At 50.1% G+C, this 22,289-nt stretch overlaps 8 protein-coding genes across 8 annotated transcripts; 6 read left to right on the forward strand and 2 right to left on the reverse strand.

The window, feature by feature from the left end:
• Positions 1 to 1,245: 1,245 nt before the first annotated feature.
• PHATRDRAFT_49774 (predicted protein) lies at positions 1,246 to 2,813 on the forward strand (the record flags this gene model as incomplete). The annotated part of the gene is made up of 1 exon (XM_002184473.1): positions 1,246 to 2,813. The coding sequence occupies exon 1, from the start codon at positions 1,251 to 1,253 to the stop codon at positions 2,811 to 2,813; it is 1,563 nt and encodes a 520-aa protein (XP_002184509.1). The 5' UTR covers positions 1,246 to 1,250.
• A 1,392-nt stretch (positions 2,814 to 4,205) lies between these two features.
• Positions 4,206 to 5,302, reverse strand: PHATRDRAFT_49775 (predicted protein; the record flags this gene model as incomplete). Its single annotated transcript, XM_002184557.1, has 2 exons — positions 4,270 to 5,302; positions 4,206 to 4,243 (listed from the first exon to the last, which is right to left on the reverse strand). The coding sequence occupies exons 1-2, from the start codon at positions 5,228 to 5,230 to the stop codon at positions 4,206 to 4,208; spliced, it is 999 nt and encodes a 332-aa protein (XP_002184593.1). The 5' UTR covers positions 5,231 to 5,302.
• A 313-nt stretch (positions 5,303 to 5,615) lies between these two features.
• PHATRDRAFT_49776 (predicted protein) lies at positions 5,616 to 7,150 on the forward strand. The gene is made up of 2 exons (XM_002184474.1): positions 5,616 to 6,663; positions 6,755 to 7,150. The coding sequence occupies exons 1-2, from the start codon at positions 5,739 to 5,741 to the stop codon at positions 7,015 to 7,017; spliced, it is 1,188 nt and encodes a 395-aa protein (XP_002184510.1). The 5' UTR covers positions 5,616 to 5,738; the 3' UTR covers positions 7,018 to 7,150.
• Positions 7,151 to 7,400: 250 nt separating this feature from the next.
• Positions 7,401 to 8,708, forward strand: PHATRDRAFT_49777 (predicted protein; the record flags this gene model as incomplete). The annotated part of the gene is made up of 1 exon (XM_002184475.1): positions 7,401 to 8,708. Exon 1 carries the CDS (start codon positions 7,452 to 7,454, stop codon positions 8,706 to 8,708), a length of 1,257 nt encoding a protein of 418 aa, XP_002184511.1. The 5' UTR covers positions 7,401 to 7,451.
• Positions 8,709 to 9,423: 715 nt separating this feature from the next.
• PDS2 (phytoene desaturase) lies at positions 9,424 to 11,479 on the forward strand (the record flags this gene model as incomplete). Its single annotated transcript, XM_002184476.1, has 2 exons — positions 9,424 to 10,365; positions 10,449 to 11,479. Exons 1-2 carry the CDS (start codon positions 9,627 to 9,629, stop codon positions 11,477 to 11,479), a joined length of 1,770 nt encoding a protein of 589 aa, XP_002184512.1. The 5' UTR covers positions 9,424 to 9,626.
• A 2,307-nt stretch (positions 11,480 to 13,786) lies between these two features.
• Positions 13,787 to 14,986, forward strand: PHATRDRAFT_49779 (predicted protein). Its single transcript, XM_002184477.1, has one exon. The coding sequence runs from the start codon at positions 13,835 to 13,837 to the stop codon at positions 14,960 to 14,962; it is 1,128 nt and encodes a 375-aa protein (XP_002184513.1). The 5' UTR covers positions 13,787 to 13,834; the 3' UTR covers positions 14,963 to 14,986.
• A 2,365-nt stretch (positions 14,987 to 17,351) lies between these two features.
• On the forward strand, positions 17,352 to 19,514 carry PHATRDRAFT_52619 (purine permease; the record flags this gene model as incomplete). The annotated part of the gene is made up of 4 exons (XM_002184478.2): positions 17,352 to 17,472; positions 17,699 to 18,410; positions 18,490 to 18,923; positions 19,000 to 19,514. 4 exons carry the CDS (start codon positions 17,352 to 17,354, stop codon positions 19,512 to 19,514), a joined length of 1,782 nt encoding a protein of 593 aa, XP_002184514.1.
• Positions 19,515 to 20,479: 965 nt separating this feature from the next.
• On the reverse strand, positions 20,480 to 22,198 carry PHATRDRAFT_49781 (predicted protein). The gene is made up of 2 exons (XM_002184558.1): positions 20,935 to 22,198; positions 20,480 to 20,804 (listed from the first exon to the last, which is right to left on the reverse strand). The coding sequence occupies exons 1-2, from the start codon at positions 22,139 to 22,141 to the stop codon at positions 20,755 to 20,757; spliced, it is 1,257 nt and encodes a 418-aa protein (XP_002184594.1). The 5' UTR covers positions 22,142 to 22,198; the 3' UTR covers positions 20,480 to 20,754.
• Between the last annotated feature and the right edge of the window lie 91 nt (positions 22,199 to 22,289).

The raw sequence follows: 22,289 nt of genomic DNA on the forward strand, positions 1-22,289 counted from the left end.
GCGTGCGCCCAAGCTTGTACAACCTTGGATTCCGATTCGCGTACTTCTCCCTCAAACGAGGGTTCTTTGGTCGCGCCTTCCGTTTCCTTTATACACCATTGGACACACGGGAGCATCCATGGCTGACAGGGGCAGGGCATGCGTCCGCGAATTTGCGAATGCCAAACAATCAATAGCTTGTTTCCGGATTCGACGGCGGTTGGAACCACCTCTAGTTTCGAATTTGGCTGCTGCACAGGTCTGGATAAACAGTGGACTTGCCAACCCTCCATCGCTATCCTCTGGCTGTCATCACGTACCAAAGTGAGCGCAGATAAAGCTCGATATGACTTGCTGAGGGCGAGACTAGTGGAGAACTGGGATCTTTCGAAAGGTTGCAAATAGGTTGGTCCAAACGAGTAGGTGCCGTCGTTCCAGTACACGAATCCATCGTTGGCACGATTCAAGTACAAGCCTTCCAAGTTGTTGGAAACCGCCACTTCCCGTATCCCTTGCACCGCCCCTCCACAACTACGCATGACTTCTTCCACGGTACCAAAGTTACAACATGCGGTCGAACACGTGTCCGTTCTTTCCGTTGTGGGGTTGTGCTTCCATTCGCCGAGTAGCTGTTCGGCAAATCTGTCAAAACGTGGCGCTGTCGTGGACTGGAAGGCAGCTGTTGTACGATCACAAAGTCCTATTAACAGCAAAACTGCCGCACGTAGACTCCATGAACAAAAGACTCGAGCACTGTCAAACGAAACCGGTTTTAGTTCCATTTCCTTGCAACTTAAAACGCCAAAAGACCTGCTTCCTTGTTTCATTCCACGCCTGCTTCTAACATTATGATTGAAGCAAATCACAGGCAAGTTTGTTCTACTATCGTCTGCGTTCGTAATGGACAATTGACCGCGAAGTCGTAAGATTGTTGTTTACTGTCAAAACGACACGTTTCTCCGAAAAAGTGTCGCGTATTGCAACTGCAGTGAACGTGAGCAACGAGGCTCTTTCCATCAACGCGAGCAAGGCTAATAAAAGCGTCGACGGTCCCTCGCTAGTCTCTCGGTCATGTAAAAGTGGCGCGACCGTGTGTGACAGACAGGAGCAAAATGTCACGATGCGATTGAACCGTGATAGGGTGCAAAACATCTTGCAAATGTCTTGATATGTATAGATTACGGTCGTACACATATCTCACTGTCAGTGAGGTCGTTCCAGGCGTTTCGAATTTGTATGTTTCGCCGTATGTTTTGACGTCGTGCACGACAATGAATCTTTTCCGTCCAGATCCTACCACAACGTTAGCTTTACACCGGTTACTATTAGTTGTTTTTGTAGAAAGCCTCACCATGGTCCCTACTGAGACGGATCCTCTGGTACAAAATGGGAATGGAAATGCCCGAAACTTACCGAGAGCATTTTCCTATCGGTCGATGCTGGCGGCAACCGTGTTAATTGTTTCTGGCGCTGGAGGCGTTGTTTGGTGGATGCGTCGGCATTCCATCAGAACCCCCTCAGGAAATGGGGCTTCTTCCTCCCACTCCCTTCGTAACAACTTTACAATGTACCTGGACGAATACCAAACTCACGAGTACACAGCGACGCAATTTATCAGTTTCACCATCAACACCCTCGGCGGGTTGCAAGCACATGGGGAATGTGAAGGTCGTCACGTCGATCCCGACACGAACTCGTGTTACCTGGGCAACGCCAAAAATATCAGCGAGGACATTTTGCATCGAGTCGCTATCGTGGAACGCGTCCTACAACGATTGGAGCAAGATGCCTTTGACGAGGACCCAGAAATCGACTCTTCTCCGTCGGTGCTCAAGATTTTTGCCATGCCCGAGTTCTTTTTGCGAGGACCGAACGGAGCCTACTCTAGCTACCAAATGATCGATCGAGAAGGTCAAGAAAACGACGGCTTGCTAGTTCGTATGGCCGATCGAATTCGAAAATTCATTGCCAAACCCGCCTTTCAAGATTATCTGTTTGTATTTGGAACTGTCCTCGTGGCCGAATCGCTGGACGACCCCGGCAAGGGCTTTTGGGAAATCGAGAATGTAACCGCCGACAGCGTGCTCTACTCCAACTTTGCGCCCATTTACAAGGGTGGTACAGGACACAAACATCAGTATCTGCTACAGAAGCGCTACATTAGTGGCGCCGATTTCTTGTCCCGCACAACTCTGCCCAACCCAGTAAAGGCCAATCTACGAGACTACGCGGACGCCTCCGAACTCTCGTTTTTGCAACAAACCCTGCAGAACCGTAACACAGTACTCGTGGAAGGCAATGTAATTGAGTTGGATGGTTTGCGAATTGGCGTAGAAATATGTCTCGATCATCGGATGGGGTCACTCTGGCGTAGCATACAAGCTCAAAATCCACGGGGCGCTATTGACAACGATAACTTGGTGGACGTTCAATTGATTGTGTCGGCCGGCATGTCAATTGAACGTGGTCCCAATCCCGTCCGTACGGGCGGCGTGGTCTATCTCAGTGACGGCGAAGCGTCGTCGGCTGTCTGCTTACGAACCGATACCGGAGTTTTTGATCCCGATGTTGTTTGTCGAGAGCACGGACCGGGTGGCCGGCAGCATCTGCAGCCGTTCGGCGGTGCTGGATACACCAATTTTGTTTCCGTGTCCGGATGCATCGACATGGAGGAAATCGAGTTACTGCAAGGATACTACAGCATGTATCAGCCGCAGGGTTGCGCGAATACTCTCAAAACTTACGGGATCGACGTCATGGATGAATTCAAGTACTATCCACCTAGTCTCGAGATCTACCCTATCATTGGCTTGCCCCCCCAGAGGGAGAAGTAATCGAATGGCACTGGAGTCCAAGCGTCTTTTGCCATTTTCCTCCTCACGCTTTACACAGTACTACCTGGAACTATTCCGGAGCATAGGTGATGGAAAAGCTTGGTGACAAGCATTTTCATGGGTGGGCCAATCATGTGCATTCCGTCCATCTGAGTTGCGCTATCATAAGTAAAGGCTACGGTTAAACACGTGTTAGAGGCCATAGAATGTTGAGGTTTTCGAGGAGTAAAAAAGATAGTGTAGAGAATGACGCTCAAGCAGACCGTACCTGCAGTCATATCGAACGCATTGATCATTTTCAATCCTTTCGGTTCGATTAATTGTGGCAAAAGGCGGTTGTAACGATCCATTCGAGAAACATGTGTGTGCTGGGAAAGGCAACCAAACAAAAATGTCAGCGAACAATACCTTCTAGCCTAGTGAGGAAGAGGAAGTCGACACAGTCTTTCGCGTACCACTTCTCGTTCGCTCGACAAAAAGAATCCGGTAACCCAGTAGTGCTCCTCATTATACGACACATTGCTTTTTTTTGCCACAGCTTCTGGCATATGACCATCTGGTCCATTGTGATGTAGCAAAGAAAGCGTATCGTACACAACATTCATAGCTGTGGGATCTCGGGTATCGTTGTACAACGTGATATTTCTCAAGCGGTGATCCACAAACTCTTGAATATACTCTGCAACTGAGAATCCTTCACTCCTGATAGTGGCAATCTTGCGTTCGCTCATACAATTCTGCAACTCTTCATCAGTAAACTCAAGATAGCGGCAAGAATAGGGTCGCCAGACTCCGTTGAAACGTGTTTCCTGGTGCAACGAACTTTTCCAAATAGACGTTTGATTCAAGAAGCGGCAATTCATTTCGGTACAACTTACGCCTATTTTGGTCATGTCCTCTCTATGCCAGCAGTGTGGATACGCTGGATCAGAGGCAACAATGGGAAATTCTTTCCTTTTCGGTGCCACAATGATCATAGGCTGAGGACACGATTCTGTGTCCGGCCAAAACTCCCGGACCCAGCGCCCGTTGGGCACGTCTGTAAATTGTTCGTCTGCCTGTGTGCAAAGGGGTAAGTCGTCGGTGGGCGTTTTTACAGGAATCGCCGTGTTCTCTGCTAGTGGAAGACTTGCGATAAATGTGGGTTGCATAGTAAACACGCGATCATCCGAGTCGGCATTCACACAGGGAAAGTCCAAGGTGAACCAGAAACTCCAACCACAACCTAGAAAGTAAGAGGTAGGATTGGTATGCGGTCGTCCGTGGCGGGCAACAATTTGGCTTGTGCGCCGTCTGTAGCGCAAAGGCGGCAAGGTACGGGACGAGTTCAGTGGCGGCCACAAGTGAGACTTTGGAATGACCGTGTCGGGCGCGTCGGGTCCAAAAAAGAGCTCACACCCATTGATGAACCTGGACGGTTCGGGGAGGCGCTGAAAAGGCGTAGACCAGTACTGACAGTAGGGAGTTCGTGTACAAACTTCGCAACACATGGGCGTTACGGAGTACATCTTGAAGCCTTGAAAGCCATCGTGGCGAGGACCAAACTGTTGAACAGTGCTACTGGTCGGTGCACCTTCGGAGGCGTCGCATTGACCATCCTGGGTACCTCCGATCGGGGCTTGTCCGTTCCACAACAAGACCTTGACATCCACACTGTAGCTTCCTGGTACATTCAAGTCGTACTCGAAAGTCCAGTAGCAACTCGTCCCACTCGTAGGTTGTACAGCCTGGGCGGCTCCTGCAAAGATCTCGGGTCCGTTCACTCGGACCCAGAGCGTCAGCTTTTCACATTCTGTTTGCGTATACGTCTGATTGAAGACATTTTGGATCACAATGCGCTGTTTGCGACCGACAAAGGGATTTGACGGTGCCAAAGTTGCCAATAATACCATACGCAGCGTCGTGTACAGATATCCTACGCCACGTAGCTGCCAACGATAGTCTAGTTGGAGCGTGTTGTACGCGGACTTTCGGTTTTCGACAAACATGTGCGCTTGACGAATGTCATCCTCAGACACAATAGGAGCTGGGTACTTCGAAAACATGACGGCGTGTATACCCGACTGATTGCGCTGACTGTCGCTGAAATTGTCGTCGGCTGTCTCGTTGTGCAGGGTTGTAGGCATTGAAGCATTGGGACCGAGTGACGATGCATGATACTGCGGCTCCGCGATCAACGTATTCGCTACGGTACTTGTCACCGTCTCATTTCGTACGATAAGCTGTTTGATCTTCTCGCGAGTGGTGCTAGTAGCGGAGTTGATTGAAGCCACACTCGTCGCGTGAAAGCTCTTGGCCAACTCCCAGATCGCGAACGAGACGATCCAGCACACCACAAGCACGAACAAGCGACTGGCCTTGCCTCGGGTCTGATTCACATTCCAAGCGGTCACACTCCGACTACGGGGCTCCGACATGGTTCGTATCCCTCAGCAGCGATCGAGTTTTTGTTTACGGTAACCTACAGCTTGAGTTTGATACTCTCGACAATGATTCGAAACAGCAGCTATGCCCCAAAGCTGAGAACGGCCGTGCTCGAACCGTTGCGCTTGCACGTTAAGCCACGATCCGTTAATGTGCCGACTAGCCGACCATCGAGCCGAAACGCTCTTGTCTCATTTATTTATAGATAATATGTATCTCTATCCATTTTTATGATGACTGTTTCGATGATTGCAATCCGATACATAATATCCGAACCACTCAAAGACATAAATAATTCAAGTCCCGATCGACAAATTGTTGACGCCGTCCTCACTGTCACGTTTCGGGGGTCATTCCTCATTGAGAAGCCCCTTCCCCCGTCTGCAAGTTGACACACCGTGTTGACAGGAAAGACCGAAATGCCCTTGACGGTGATCGGAAGTGCGGCAGACACTCAATCACAATACTGACATTTGAGTAAAAACTCCACTCTCCTGAACCATGGAGTTAATGATGCCAACGACCGACAAAACGGAGGAGGAAGTTTTGTCCGCTCGTGCCGTCGAACCGTCGGTCAACGAGCGCTTACGGACGAACGATCCGTCACTAACCCGTCTCGATGTGACGTCTGCGACTTTCAAAGACTTCTCCTTGTATCGCAAAATGGACTTTCTGCACTCCCTGCGCGCGAACAGCGTGGTGAAGACCGTGCATTTATCCGCCAGTGGTTTGCAGCAAGTGTGGACAAGGATTCATCTCGAAGAATTGGTGGATGCCATTTGTTGCCTGCCGCGGCTTGAGGAACTCTTCGTGTTCAAGGCCGATAACCACGTTTTCACAGAAGAAATCTTGGCAAATGCACTCCTCCGGGCGGAGCAACTCAAGGTACTCATGCTCTGGGATTTTTCCGACTTTCGCCCCACACTGGCCGGTGCTATTCGTCAACTACCCATGTTGGAACGCATCACGATTTCCCTACCCCACGATCTGCCCTGGGCCGCAATGGACGTTTATGTGATGGGCCTGGCCGAGCACGAAACTTTGCAGTGCCTCAGTTTGCGGTGTCAGGGTGGAAAATGTCGGGAAGCTGTCGTTTCGCCTGAAGCGATGCACTTGCTCCTGACGTCCACCTCCATACACACTCTTTATCTCGAGAATTTGGGCTTGACGGACGATCACACGGACGCCATGGCGGATGAGTTGCGGCACAGCAACCGGGTACTTAAATCACTGGACATCAAGAGCAACTATTTCAGCGACGACGCCTTATACACGTTTGCCGGCATGCTTCCACACAACAAAACTTTGACTTCGATCGACTTGTCCGGTGTAGTCGTAACCGAAGGTGGTGGACGGAAGTTGGCTGAGGCGATGCAGCACAATCGAGTCCTGACTAATTTGGAGCTGGAAGGTTACGCTGAGCGATGTACGTGAATTTGAGAGGGATGCGACTACCGTGCACGAAGCAAAATTAGTCTCACTTGATCTTTCTTCCTGTTCACATTTTGTTTTGACAGACGTGGACGAATTTCATATTCCCGAGGCGTCGGAAAATACTGACTGGCACCGGGCCTTGGACTTTTACATTCGCCTCAACCGGGCTGGCCACGATTGCCACCAACGCCCGGCCTTTGTGGAATCTCTCAATTCCGTGTCGGATCACCTCGGATGCTTGTACCACGTGCTTCGACAGCACCCGGAGCATGTCCGTAATGCTGCCAACGAGTTGCAGACGACACCGATTCACATTGGGAGCAATTTTAGTATTCCAGTGGTATGAGCTGGTTCATATACAGATATACTAAGTGAACAATGCTTCGGTAGCAATGGCGACACAAGAAACATGAGCAGTTGCTCAACAATCGGCATCACATCAGATCTACGCAACCAAATAAAACTATATTTCGCATATTACAATTCAGGTTGTTACTGGTTTACAATCGTAGTCACTACCTTTGCTTAATTAGGCTTAGCGTGACCATCCTTGCAGTTAGATGGAATAATGTTCCGACCTCGGAGGAAAAGCAAGTTTCAGTCACGAAGTGGTATTTGACTGACTGTGAGGTTTATCTGTGAGTCAGTGACTATGATGGTTTTTAGGATCATGATCCGTTCCATCGTCGACTGTCAATCCAGCGTTCTACCGACAAAGTTGGCTTTACGGTTGGTCCATCTGATATCACTAAAATTGGTCCGGAGACTCAAATCAGAAGAATGCACGCTTTCCTGTCTGTCACATTCTTTTTAGGACTTCACCATGGAGCATTGGCTTTCGTTTCGCATCTGAATCCAGCATCCTTCACCACAAAGTTCGTCACTACTCGTTTCCTGTCAGAGCGAGAAAATCATGCGATTCAGACTAACAGCGATACCTCGCGACGACAATTCTTTGAGCGGGTAAAACACAGTGCGGCTACCATTCCAGCGCTAGCTACCGGTTTCTCATTCCCTGCAAGCAATGCTCGTGCCGCATCTCTCGGTGGTGCCGTGGACCTCCCCCCTATGGGTCTCGGTGCTTGGGCTTGGGGCGATTCTCTCTTTTGGGGCTACGACAAGAAGAACGACGAAGAGCTCCGGCAGGTTTTTGACTACGCCATTCAAAACTCCAAATCAAAAACCACACTGCTAGATACGGCCGAGCTGTACGGCTTGGGGCGTTCTGAATCTTTGATAGGTGGTTTTAGCAAGCCTTACGACCAATCTAAAATTCAGGTCGCGACCAAATTCGCTGCCCTGCCTTTCCGCACCAAATCGCAAGACGTTGTGAAAGCTTGTGAAGCTTCTTTGAAGAGACTCGGACGTCCGATTGACTTGTACCAGATTCACTTCCCGAACGGCTGGTCCAACGAGGAATATTGGGATGGCTTGGCCACGGCCTACGAAAAGGGCCTCGTGAAGGCTGTTGGCGTGTCTAACTACGGTGTAGACGCGGTCCGAGCTTGCCACACGGCCTTGGAGAAGCGCGGTATACAGCTCGCTACTAATCAAATTCAGCTCAGCTTACTTTACCCCTATCCACTCCAAAATGGTCTGATGCAAGCTTGCGACGACCTTGGAATAAAAGTCCTTTCCTATTCACCGCTGGCTTTGGGCTTCTTAACGGGCAAGTACACCAAGGAATCGGATCCACCCAAGGGACCGCGTAAGAGTGTCTACACAAGTCTTTTGAGTACGCCGGATTACGAAAATCTCTTGGCTACCATGAAGGATGTGGCGGCGGGACACCCGAATGCCAATACCGCCCAAGTCGCCCTCAACTGGACTCGTGCCAAGAACAGCATTCCGATCCCTGGTGCTCGGAGTGTCAATCAGATTCAATCCAACTACGGTGCGTTGGATTGGAATCTTTCGCCAGAGGAAGTAACGATTCTTGACTTGGCGGCTGCGAAAGTACAGACTTTTACCAAACCTAGTGCCGTTCCGTTTGCCAAGAAAGATATCAATACAGGCTTGGTAATGTTTGATTCGTAGAGTAATACACTTAGAAATTCTATTGATCTTATATCCCATGATTGACTAGGATTTTGCATGACTTACTCAGGAAAGCTTCGTTCAAATTTGACACCAATGGAAGAAAAAAGATGGGAATCGAGTATTGTAGAGTAGTGTGTCTTCAGGTAGTCACGATTTAAAATTCGGTGCTCACAGCCGTCATCCTCACAAAAACTCGCACTCCACTGAATCTGTATTAACAATCTGGAACAACCAAAATGACAGCATTTGACAAAGGCACGAACGTGGAGTGGAACTGGGGGAGTGGCACCGCCCAAGGCGAGGTTGTCGAAATCTACACGGAGAAAGTGACGTTGACCATCAAGGGAACGGAAATCACGCGGAATGCGGACGAAGACAACCCTGCCTACAAGATCGAGCAAGACAACGGCAACCACGTGCTCAAATCCGAATCGGAATTGCACCCAGTATCCGCTTAGGCCACGTTAATGCAATGACAAGAGGGCATGAAACACGCGAGACAATGAGGTTGTCGGGGAACTAGTGAAGGCGCAGTCAGTAACTTTCTGTAAAGAGAACGTCAACATAAACCCCGGCTTATCTTCATTTCTAGACTTTATCGGAAATAGAAACTAGAGAGATCCTGATTGTGAATTCCATTCATAGCGTATGTTTGTTTTACAGTCTACTCTTAAAGATGTCGGATTGTACATTACTACCTCCCTGTTCCTTGCTTTCTTGATATGAGACGTCAGCCGGGACCTTTTCGGTCGTGTCCGGACAGCCTACGTTGTCTCATAGCTGTGCCTTTTTTCAACAGCTCATCCATATTGGAATTCATGCTCTGACTATGTGTGTCTATAAGGATGACAAGTTTGACAGTGAGAAGAAATCGCTTACCCCACAATCAGTAAGAGGTCGACATAAACCATCAAAATGAAGCTTGTGTTCTCGGTGGCAGTCTTAAGTTGCTGGAATGCGTGGGCAGAAGCCTTTGCTCCGAATACGAATGTGCCGTTTCACCGAATAGCGAAAGCACAATCGTCGCTTTCTATTGTTCAAGCGCCTGACTTCTCTAGCGTCGGCTCGCATCTCGAAGCCCAAGCCAATGTCGAGTATTTAAAAAAGCTGGCACGACCAGACAAGCCTTTGCAAGTTATCGTCGTGGGTGGTGGATTGGCCGGACTGTCCACCGCCAAACATCTGGTCGATGCGGGACACCGACCCATCGTTCTGGAAGCGCGCAGCTTGCTCGGCGGAAAAGTCGCGGCGTGGAGAGACACTGACGGGGATGTCACCGAAACCGGTTTGCACGTTTTCTTTGGCGCCTACCCTAATGCTCTCACGTTGTTTGACGAACTTAAGATTGCCGACCGCCTCCAGTGGAAACCGCACCAAATGCTTTTTGCCAAACCGGGTCGGCCCACGAGGGAGTTTAGCGTCTTTGACTTTCCGCCGTTACCGGCACCGCTCAACGCGGCGGTAGCCATTCTGTCCTGTACCGATATGTTGACTTGGCCGGAAAAAATTCGACTCGGTATTGGTTTGATCCCGGCCTATTTGCAGGGTCAAACTTACGTGGAGAGTCAGGAACACGTGACGGTACAACAGTGGATGGAGCAACGGGGGATTCCACAATCCGTGACCGATGAAGTTTTTCTGGCCATGTCGAAAGGTGCGAACATGGACGTTCGAGTACCTCTTTGGAATACTATTGAATCGAGACATTGCTCACCAATCTGTCTCTCCTTGTTGTAGCGCTTGGTTTCATCGGACCCGAACAACTCTCGATGCAATGCGTATTGATTGCCTTGAACAGATTTTTGCAAGAAACTAATGGTTCTCGTATTGCCTTTCTGGACGGTAGCCCAACGGAGCGACTGTGTGAGCCGTTGAAGGAGTACATCGAAGCTCGTGGTGGACTCGTCCGCACCAATGTTCCGGTCAAACGCATTCTCACCAACCTGGACGAAAACGATTCAGTCGCTGGATTGTTGCTCAAGGGCGGCGAAGTCGTTTCGGGTGATGCGTACGTTAACGCCATGCCGGTAGACGCCTTGAAAAAACTGACTCCCGAACCGTGGCGCAAAATGGAGTACTTTCAACGAATGCAAAAACTGCGCGGCGTACCGGTGATGAATTTGCATCTTTGGTTCGATCGGAAACTGTCAACCGTCGACAATTTGATTTTCAGTCGATCGCCATTACTGTCCGTCTATGCTGACATGAGCGAAGCATGCGAGGGATATGCTAGCAAGCACGTGTCCATGCTGGAATTGGTCTTGGCCCCGGCCGCCAAGTACATGACCAAGTCGGATGACGAAATCTTACAAGCGACCATGCTCGAACTGGAACGACTATTTCCCCAAGAAATCAAGGCTGACGGTAGTTTGGCGGCGGTTACCAAGTTTACCCTCGTGCGCACACCCACCTCCGTATACGAAACCTTGCCGGGAATGGAAGCAGCCCGACCCACCCAAAAATCTCCGATATCCAACTTTTTCTGTGCCGGTGACTTTTCCAGTCAAAAATACTTGGCTAGTATGGAGGGGGCCATTCTTTCGGGACAATTGGCCGCCAAAGCAGTGGCGGATTCGTACGTGAACGCGGCGTCCAATGACCAATCAGCGGTGGTGGCACCCCCACGGCAATTGACTCCACGACCGGCCGATCCGTCAGCTGCGGATGCGCACGACGTTGTACCGGACCGGACCATGTACGTGGCGAAAGTTGCGTCGCACATCCCCGCCAGTGTACAAGAAGAATTAGAGGGGGCCGTCGTTGTGTAGATAATATAACCAAAACTTTCTATACTGTCTCATTTTTTAAATCTAGTGGTAGAGTCTCTAAAGACAAAGTGACGAGATATCGATCCAAGAGTACGCGTGTCTCGGCGGACGCACTTTGTTCATACAGTTGATGTAGGTGTTGTCGTTCCGGCACAGTCCAAAACGACCAGACGTTCGGTGGGTCCGTCGGCTCTCGTGGTTGTTCCACCAGTACGGTTTCGGCGGCTTTTCGAAAAATGGACGAAGGGGGCAAACGAAAAAATTGTCGCAATTCATCGATCGTCCGGCGCGGGGATGCTTCTGGTTTGCTACTTTGTGGTAATAAGAGTGTTTCCATACGCAGGAGGAACGTTTCCGTGTGCAAAACTTGCGCCACGTCCAAAGCTTGGTTGTGCCAGGCAATGTAGGAACGGAACCATGCTTCGCAAGGGACGGGTCTCAAGGTGGCATTCGTAGTGGGCGGCGGATCGACCGTGGGACAAAAGGACTCGCGAAAGACGTCGCGCGGCGCGTGGGTCACGTTGTGCCGTACGATCGTGGACGTATTGTTGTTGTTGTTGTTGTTGTGCGACAATGACGATTTTAACGCATCATCGTTGTCGAGCCAACTTTGCAACTTGGCGGCCAAGGTGGTCCAGGGACTGCGTACCAAGTGTACGGCCCGGTTCCATTCCAATTCGTGGGCGGTGTCGCTCGTGGTTGTTACCTTTAGACGAACCGGACGTTCGTGGACGACAATTGGTCGACCGCATTTGAGCAAAAAGCGGGTTTCAAACTGGCAGTGATCGTCCGATTGCTGCGTCCTGGTGGAGGCATCCGGCGTCGAGTCCCCGTCCTCGCCGGTAGTGTTGGTGGTGACTACTACTGCTGGACTGTTGACGAGACCGCTAGTAGGCCGCCATGGGTCGTTGGATTGACTGTTCACTGGATCGATTACCGGTAGTATCGACGAGGATAAGGCGGTCAATAGATCCAATACCAATCTGTTGAAACGAAAATGAAAGAAATACAAAAGAAAACCATTCGAGTCAGTGGTGCATTCCAACGCAAAACACACACACACACATACACACACGGCAGTCCGTCTACGTCCAAGCCGAGCCGAGATTGTATACACAATGCGAGTTTTGTGGCTACGTACGGGGAACCGGAATCGGGAAAACTCCACAATACGGTCGGAGACCGAGGCACGGCGGCCTGGACAGTGGTGGATCCATCCCAGCGGAGTCCAGGGAGTGTCGCAAACTGCTGTTGCTGCTGTTGTCGACGGATTTCTTCGGCCAGACGCACATTCTGTTGCACACGGTTCCCGAGTGTCACGAGTGACACGATACTGGTCAATCCCAGTAACAATACCAACCGCACCAGAATCCGCACGTACGGGTACCTGCGTGAGGGTCCGTCCGTTCGTTCCGTCCGACGACTCGGTACGGACAGTAAATTGTGTACGAGTTCGTGACGATTCCGTCCGGCGGTGGTTGGCATTGATGATAACGACGTGACTTTGGAGGCATGGCGAGTGACACGAGTCCGTCGCGTCGTTGGTGCCGTAGGCGGTGACCGCCACCGCGTCATCGTGGTGGGGTGCCAGAGAAAAAACGGTGGCACAAAGAGAGAGGAGGGGAGGTTGCAGCGCCCCGGCCAGTACTACCGAGAGAGTCGGTCGAACTTGATCAAAGGACTGGTCCAACACACGCACGAATAGGGAAGAGTGGAATCATGAAACAGAGAAATACCTCCAAAGCATTGCAGTTAATCAAGAAAAAAGTACACGGGTCTCTCGTTGTTCGGCGGAACGCAGTCACCGGGAAGTGTTTTTTGTCGTGTTGTTGTTTGTTATAGACGTCGTGTGTCTGTCTTGTTGTTTATGGCAAGGTGTTCGTGTTCTTGTGTCCCGTGTGTTGGTTGGTCGTGCCTGTCGTGTTCGTTCCGACATTCATCCCCAACGCGGGACACCCGCGGGGGTAAAATACGTACAACGCCGAAGAGGATTTTTTTCGGAGCGGGACCCGGTTTGAAATATCATAGGAATACGGAACTCTGCAAACACAATTACATCGTGTGGTGGTATCCGCAACGGAAGGACCGATCCGTACGTAGTAGCGTCCCCGGGTCCCTCGCGTCAGCAATCCATGGTTCCCACAAACAATGGGACTGACAAGTCCGCGTCACTCCTACTCACACTCACACAGGCACGATTCTTCTCTCTTCGTAGAGGAGCCTCCCGTATATGATATACCGTAAAAGCATGGGAAGGGACGACCGATCGGACTTTGACGGGCAACAAACGTTTCTCTACCAGTCCAATTCATCATCTACCCTTCCACAGATTTAGAATACAATAGAACACGCCTCATGAAGAAGACTCGGTCGTTGCCGAGCGGTTCCTTCCTGCTCGGTGGGATGATTGCCGTCGTGGCGTCCGTCACGACGACGGCGTGGGGTTTCCCGTTACAGAGTCGCCGTGGCGGTATCCTGGCGGCACGTATCCCGCATCGTCCCACCGGGCCTTCCTTCGCACTCCACGCCAAGGCCCGTCGAGGTCGATTGGGTTCGATCGTCGATGCCCAAGATCTGCTCGAGTCGAAACCGTCCAAACGCCAGAAAACGACAACGCCAACGAAACCCTCCCCCAAGCAACCCTCTGCCAAAAAGGCCAACACCAACGTGTCTCCGGATCTGGCTGCCTGGGCCGCGTCGACTACTTCTCCCGCCAACGCTAGTACCAGCACTACGGTGTCTCCGGAAGCCGGGGTAGACGGCGAGTCGTCCGCGACTCTTCCCGACCCGACCGTCAACCAAAAATCTCGACGGAGGGAGAAACAATCGACGCGGACACTGCAAGAAGAAGCCCGGGACGCTGCAGTCAAGGCTGCCGTCCAACAGATCAACCAAGCACTCGAGCGCAAGGCCGGGATTCCGGAAATACTCGAGCGGACCCGAGAATTGTGTAATCTCGAAAGTACCAATTTGCGGACCCTCACGGCCGGGGCCGCCCGTCAGGACTATCGACTCGCCTGGGTGGGATCGGACGATGCCGTCTGTCACATAGGCACTGGACTGCACAAGGTGCCGCTCGCTCGATTGCAGGAAGTCTATCTGTCTCTGCCCGGACGCAATCGCGTCGAAATGCTCGAAGTCATTCGTATTTTGGGACCCTTCCCCAACGTCAAGAACACACTCCAGGGATTTTCGAAACTGGAAGGCAGCGTCGCGGACAATACGGCCACGGCCTGGACGATTTCCTGGGACAGTATGATTGACGGCACCGGCAAGGAAGTGTTGGCCGGGAAAACGGAGAATACGCGGACTGCACCCTTGCACGTGCTGTTTAGCGACGTGAACGCCATTGTGGCCGTCGTGCCGCTATCCGCCGGCGGTAGCCCCGCTGACGTTTGGACCGAAACCAACGCAGCGAATATTTTGGTATTCATCCGGGAAGACAATCTCGATGATCAACTGGAACTTTTACGAGTAGCGTAAATCTACAGCAATTCCATACCCTCACGATTAACAACCGCTTTCCCCGTTGCTTCTGGTTTCTACCTCGAGCAATATCGTCTTACGAGTCAAAGTCAACGGAAGTAGAAACGTGCTGGAGGAGCACGGCTTTAGAGAGAGGCAATATTTCTATGTATAAATCTATAATCAAATTTTGCGGGGCAGCAGATCAGACTGACTTGTAAGTGGTCGGCCATCGACCCTGCTACCTGGTGTAGCGTTTGTACTTTGGTTGGCATTTTTATTGCCATTCTGGCAGTTCTCATCCCAAATATTCCAAGACATGTGCACCTTACCTTCCTGCCGGGCTCCCACACCGTACGTATACTCGGTAAGTTCCATTTGCCCATCGTGCGTAATTGTAACGACAGTACTGCAGACCGTGCCGTAGCCAAATTCGTCGTTCTGGATGAAGATGGGCGCCAAAAGTCGTTCCAGCTCTATCCCCACGTTCGTATCCGGCAAGTGCTCGTCTCTCGGCATTTGGGTATCGTGCAACAGATTTAACAGGTCGTCGTGATTCCAAGTTTCCTTGGCTTCTAAACGTACTGTTTTCTCCAACAAAGATTTCAGACGCTCTGTTTTAGGCCAGGGCGTGTCCAACAATCCATTGCAAAGCCCGTACACCCTCCCCGGTTCTAGAACGTGCACTTGTTGCGGATCACTTTTTGGGTGTCGGTTGGACACGTGACACAATTGATTGCCATCGTACGCGAGTAAATTGAAGCCGTTGTAATCCTCACCGTGCGCATGTACGCTTCGACAATACTCGGCAGCGGACAGTTCGATGTCGCTTCGGTCGCGTTGACAAAAGTCGACGACCAGATCGCCGCGAGAGTGCTTGTCTTCGAATTCCTTCGGACCGCTGCGGTGATTCGTCACGACAGCAACTCGGGATGAACCAACGCGCGCTGCTAGCCAGCTACCACAAGACTGATCGTCCAAGCCAGCGACGAGCGCTCCATCGGACCAAACGTGCGCTGGTCTCGAGGGTCGTGCGTAGAACTCGTCGCGATTCGTAACGAGAATCAAGGCGTACGAGGCGTGAATGTTGACACCACAAGCGACGATGCACATGATGGCGTGCAGGATGCGTAATGCCGCCAGTTTCAAGAAAGTTAGGTAATATTTATCGATTGATTGATTTACTGTTGATTCGGTTTGTGAGTTTGTGAGGTTGCTATCCATCACCGTTTGGAGTCGATGGAGCGACAGTGAAGTCCACGGTTCGTATCCGCTCTTGTTACCCTGTGCGTTTTTTGATGTGTGATCACGTGATGATTCTCATTCTTGAAACTGATGTAACATCAATTGTATCGACTGACAGTCACAGGCAGTCGATCTGGATGTGTCGTTCGGACACAACGAAAGCACGTGGTATTGTCAACTCCGGGTCTGGGGCCGCTTCTCCGGTGTCTACTCGTGCGGTGTATGCTTCGGTACAGTGCTATAACGGATGACAGACGTGCGGCAATAGTTCGTTGTCCAAGTCGTTTCGAGCCTTGACATACTTTATACCGGAGTGCCAACTTATAATTCTGTGCTATGTTTCGATGAGGTTCTTCGGACAAAAAAATCATGGTAACAGATGCTGCTTCTCTTGTCAGTATCTGACGAAATTGACTAACTGTGAGAATATTACGGAGATAAACGGCGTCCCCGTACGTGGCGAAACGGACAAATGGGAATCGGAATTGACGGTGGGTAGGCGGCTATTTATGAAAGAAAACCGGAACGACAGATGGAGTTGGGACAAATCAAAACTAAAATAGTACCATCGATAGCCAATCATTTCGAGGTGTGTCGATTCCGCATTCGTAAGTTCTGAAGATTATCGGGGAAGCTGAGCCAGCGGTCGATTACCGTTAAAATAGTATATTTTGCGACAACTTCGCTTTTCTCTATTTCTGAGCTAGTTATGCTTTACTTGATATCATTCGTTTTTCATCGTTAAGTGATGAGTTCGTGAACGCTGCAGCGTTGTGATCAACTTCCCTTATCAGATTGGGAAGTTGTGTTCTGGAGTGGGATTCCCAGCAGTAGAAGTGTCGTAGATTGGCTTGCCTGAAGCCCGGTACAGCAATGATTGGGAGGTGCCAGTGTCAAAGTTTTCCGCCACTCCAGCCCGATATCTTTCTTCTCTCCACTACGGAATGAAGAACGGATTATCTGCTACTTTTTCTTTTCCCATCTGCCATAAATTTTCGTTCTGCATAATTTCATCGCAGTGCAACGATATTTTATACACGATACTAATTGTTGGTCTGCTTTCCTAACGGTTGGCAAGTCGTCGTGTAAAGTACTCAAGAGTATTCAATCCTTTTACTTGTGCAAGAGTTGCAACAAGAATTCCGCTCTTGTGTGAAGCATCATGGGTCGCATGAAGGAGATTTTCATCGGCGAAGGCGATCGCTACAACTATTCGCAGATGTGCCTCTTCAACAACCCGTTCTCGAGAGGCGAGAAGCAAAAGGTGAACTTTTACTCGGTCGGTACGTCTAGACGGAGCACGCTGTGCAACACGATTTGTTGTGCTGCTCGTTGGATGTTGTAACTTTGTTCTCTAGCTGATTCTTTCGGCAACGGTGGAAGACGGAGCAGTAGAGGAGCTCGTCTAGCGTTTGTCTTGTCCAAAAGCTTTTCACTTTGGTGCCGTTTTCCTTCACCATCAACATATCGATCATCTGACGTCTTTTTCTTGCCTACTCCATCGTGCAGATGAGAAGATCCCCATCTTCCTCACGCTTATTATGGGATTACAGCACGCCTTTGCTATGGTGGGCGGTCTCATCACGGTCCCGTTTGTCATTTTCAAGTTCTCCGTGTGCTTCGCGTGTGTAGAGCTTCAGCAGTACGCGATCGCTGCCGCTCTCATTACCTCCGGTCTGTGCACGCTTATCCAGCTATCCAAGTTTCCCATCCCCGGATCGGAGAAGTATTTCGGACGCCAGCTTTTTGTTGGAAGTGGAGTCCTCTCTGTCATGGGCACCTCCTTTACCTTCTTGCCCATTTTCGAGATTGCCATTCGCCAAATGACGGCGAGTGGCATTGACGGACGTACGGCGTACGGAAAAATGTTGGGTACCTCCATGCTCTGCGGGCTGCTCGAACTCGGCTTTTCGGTGATGCCCCTCAAGTATATCAAGCGCATCTTCCCGCCGATGGTTACCGCGATTACTGTAATTCTGATTGGGGTTGCCTTAATCGGAACTGGTATGAAGTACTGGGGAGGTGGTGCCGTGTGCGCTGATATGGTGTGGAAGGAACATTCGCAAATCACGGGTCAAAACTTGACTTTCCCTCCTCCTTTTCCCACCTGTGATGCGGGAGATGTCCAGTTGGGATACGGCTCTCGGGAGTTGATTGGCTTGGGGTTTTCAGTCATGGTGTTTTTGGTCTTTATTGAGTTGTTTGGATCGGTCTTCATGAAGTAAGTTTTCTCTTATTGACGCTGCGAGTACGTATTGAGGACATGGTCTAAGCTTTTGTTACTTCGACGTTCTTTTAAGGAACTGCAACGTCATCATTGCCCTGCTGTTTGGATACCTGATTGCCGGTGTTACCGACTACGAAGGCTCCAACTACGTCGATACGAGTAAGATTTCCGATGCGAAGGCCATTACGTTTTTATGGGTTGAGACCTTTCCGCTCGGACTATATGGTCCCGCCGTAATTCCTCTCCTCATTGCGTACTTGGTTACAACAGTCGAGACCGTCGGTGATATTTCTGCAGTCTTCGAAGTCTCCGGAATCAGCATGGACTCGCAATCTTTCAATGAGAGTTTGCAGGGAGGTCTTACGTCGGACAGTATCTGCAGCATTATCTCTGGACTCTTTACTAGCATGCCCAATACGACCTTTTCTCAGAACAACGGTGTGATTGCTCTCACAAAGTGCGCTTCTCGCCGTGCTGGGTATGGAGCCGCTTTTTGGTGCGTAGTTGCTTTCAGTACTGAAGACGTGAGATTCATTTTCGGTTAATATTGCTGACACTCTGCTTTCATTTCTTAGGCTTATCATGATGGGTGTTTTCTCCAAGATATCCGGTATCATTACAAGTATCCCGGATTGTGTTATTGGAGGCATGACCATTTTCCTTTTCGCCAATGTGCTAGTCTCTGGGATTGCTCTTTCCGCCACGCTGGACCTTCACTCTCGTCGTGTTAAATTCATCATGGCTTTGAGTTTGGCCATTGGTGTCGGTGTCACGGTGTGGCCGTTTGCCTTCCAAGATATGCGCGGCAGTAGCTACACCGCCAATTTCTGGCGATGCTCCGAATGCTCCGATACCATGAAGGGTCTCCGCAACGGTGCGTCTATTTTCTTGTCTACAGGATATTGTGTAGGAACTGTCGTGGCGATGTTTTTGAACGCCATCCTTCCTGAAGACGGAGGCGTTGTCATGTATGATGAGACCAAGAAGTTGTCTGAAGAAGAAAGTAACGAAAGCGAAGACGGTGCCGCTGCTCCCTTAGACGAGTACGACAGCGACAAGAAGGATATTGAATATCAAAAGAACGAAATTTCAGCCTAAATTTGGTGTCGGATTCATTTTTGGTTATCTTGTGTCTCGGAGCTCCACGTTTTGAATCCACCAAACGAGGCGTTGTCTTTACGCGGTGCTTATGGGGCTCCGAGTTTGCGTATTTGACCTATTTATGGTTTTCTTATGGATAAACTAATTTTAGTTATTTGAAATGCTGGTGGAGCGAATCAAGTGAAGTTGTAGTCATGTCCTCCGCAGCGAGGGAGAATTGTATTTCAGCATGTTCAAGGCCGTTCGTCAGCATTCTCGTTAATCGCCACACCTGAACCTTGAGCGCTCTGTCTAACGAGAAAGTGAAATTTGGCATATTCCTTGCATTAAAGATGATACCAGGGAACTCTCTTGCAATCAAGACAGCTTTTCGTTATTCCATCATCGTCCGAGCCGCGTGGTGGTAAGATCCTTTCCCGCTAATGTGAATTAAGTTGACTCGCGATGTATGACTTCCGTTGGAGCACTTTATCACCCTGGGCTATGTCGGTGTGGGACTAACTTCTGTCCTTGCTCGGTGCTCAAAGATACCTCAGAGCTGTGATTATATACCCTTTATATCACTTTCCTCGCTGTTGCTCGACGATGACTCACAGTTAGAGTACTACCCTAAATCAAACTCTGCTTCCAACATTTGCATCTTCGTCCACAGTCTTCCTCAAAGGAAAATCGTGTGTTTTTACAGCCCTTTTCTCTTCTAGACGCAGCAGCTTTCACGCTAACTGGGCTTGTTCATGGGCGAATTGACTGTGACGTGCCTGGAGAGTCTCGACCGACAAAATAGATTCTTGCGTATACGGATGGTCATTTCCAAGAACGGCTTGACGGATTTCCAGCGCAAGCTTGTGGAAATCGAGAGCTTTGTTCTGGTTGGCCAGACTCTCGTGTTCGTTGTCGGTTTGTAAGAGGAGAAATAATTCACCGATGTTGTAGTAGGATGATGCTGTTTCGGGATGTCTTTGACCTAGTACCTCAATACGAATTTCTAGAGCTTGCTGATGGTGGTCCAAAGCATCTTGCGTTTTTTTCTGACTGTGTAGTAGAGTTCCTATGCTATGAAACGATGACGCGGTACACGGATGTCGCCGTCCCAGCACAGACAATCGGATTTTTAGAGCCAATCGATGGTTCTTCATGGAGCCCTTCAAGTTGTTTACAGAGTGAAGGACATTTCCAATACTTGCATAGGACGATGCGGTATCGGCGTGTTTTTTTCCTAAAACATGTCGACGAATGATCAATGCCCTTTCATGATGCAGAAAGGCTGAGAGGTATTCCCCCCTTCCCCTTTGATTCAAAGTATTCCCAATGTTGCTATACGCCGAAGCTGTTTCGGGATGAACTATGCCCCCGTGACGTTCTATGATCCGCAAGGCTAACAGGTAGTGTTCCAAAGCTGCGTCGTAATCCTCCTTACGTTGGCCGAGTACATAGCCAATATTGTTTTGGATAGCGGCAACATGGATGTGGTCGTCCCCATCCTCAATAATTGCCAAGTCCCGAGCCTGGTACAGCAACATTAATGCCAACTCGTATTCCGGGAGGTGTTCGTAAAACAAGCGGGCGAGTCGCCGCATCCGCCAGCCATCGTACGATTCTAAAACTTGCTCAAGTACTGATTCGTCTAAACGTCCTTTGGCGTTTATGGCTTCCAAGTCTTCCAGGCGCTTTCCAACGGACTCTTCGTCATTACCACGAAAGTAAGCCCGAAAAAACTCGTAGTGTTTGTGGGATTCGAGCTTATGATTCAGACCCCAAATGCGCTTGTGGTGGATCTGTAGTTCGCACATATGGTCAAAATACGAGTGCAACTTGTCTTTGGCCGGGACGTAAATTTTGACAACAAAGAGTATATCCCGATATCCGCTAATGGTCGGATTCTTAAAGCGGTTCTTGGCAACCACAATCTGGGAATTTTGGTGGAGCCACTTCGCCACGCGACGCATTTGCCGGGCTGAGGTACAAATCAAGCTCGCCCGGGTGACGTCGTAGACCCAGGATTCCGCGGGATTCGGTTCGCGCTCACTGTAATCGTTCACAGCTTTTTCGTTGATCCGTGCGGCTTGTTTGGCAGGAGCGATAAGGACTTGGGATCGTCGGACATCCTCTACACCGTCGACGAGCTTATTCAAGAAACGTTTGAAATGGGGTGTGGCGAATGCGGCAGCGTCGAGTAAGTCTTGCACATTCTTTACGGATTGGCCTTGTATGTCATGTTGCTGACGGGATATTGAAAGGGAACCACTAGTGTTGGCACTGCTCTTGTGACGTTTGTGTACGTACTGCCGGACGTTGGCGGAGACGCGCAATGTTCGAAGCTTGCCTTTTGCATCGATGCGATCTGCTTCGGCCTTGAGCTGTTTGCGACAATCAAAGTAGGCACTGAGTGTTTGCAAAAAGATGCTGGTATCGTCGCGAATTGTGCTCGCCGTACTCTCTGGTTTGGCCGTGGATGCGTCCGAACGCGGCGTTTTGGATCGCCGTATACGTCTTCCTACGACACGTGGTGTACCGGACGAGACGGCACTGAGATTCGTACTCGTCGTTCTAGCCGTGGTGTTGGAGGTAGATGCAAGCTCAGCCGAGTCGACTCCCGTCGCTGCTTTGGCCTGTGTGCATCCCATATTTATCTTTTCCTTCAACGTATGTGGATCCTAAGCATCCACAACTGAGTATATCGCAAACTTGTGGTGTCTTTCTCTGCAATTGTAGTTACTTTCCGGAAACCTCTATAGGGACACTCACAAACACGTGATGGAAAGTATCCTCACG

This window comes from Phaeodactylum tricornutum, chromosome 24 (genome assembly GCF_000150955.2).
Source record: "Phaeodactylum tricornutum CCAP 1055/1 chromosome 24, whole genome shotgun sequence".
Taxonomy (NCBI): Eukaryota; Bacillariophyta; class Bacillariophyceae; order Surirellales; family Neidiaceae; genus Phaeodactylum; species Phaeodactylum tricornutum.

Bases quoted from the DNA above. Each gene is read 5' to 3' on its own strand.
- PHATRDRAFT_49776 (XM_002184474.1), top strand. From the start codon at position 5,739: ATGGAGTTAATGATGCCAACGACCGACAAAACGGAGGAGGAAGTTTTG. The intron at 6,664-6,754 runs GTACGTGAATTT...TTGTTTTGACAG, and splicing joins GGAAGGTTACGCTGAGCGAT to ACGTGGACGAATTTCATATT.
- PHATRDRAFT_49781 (XM_002184558.1), bottom strand. From the start codon at position 22,141: ATGGGATGCACACAGGCCAAAGCAGCGACGGGAGTCGACTCGGCTGAG. The intron at 20,805-20,934 runs GTAAGGAGGATT...TTTGAATCAAAG, and splicing joins TGGCTATGTACTCGGCCAAC to GGGAAGGGGGGAATACCTCT.
- PHATRDRAFT_49779 (XM_002184477.1), top strand. From the start codon at position 13,835: ATGAAGAAGACTCGGTCGTTGCCGAGCGGTTCCTTCCTGCTCGGTGGG.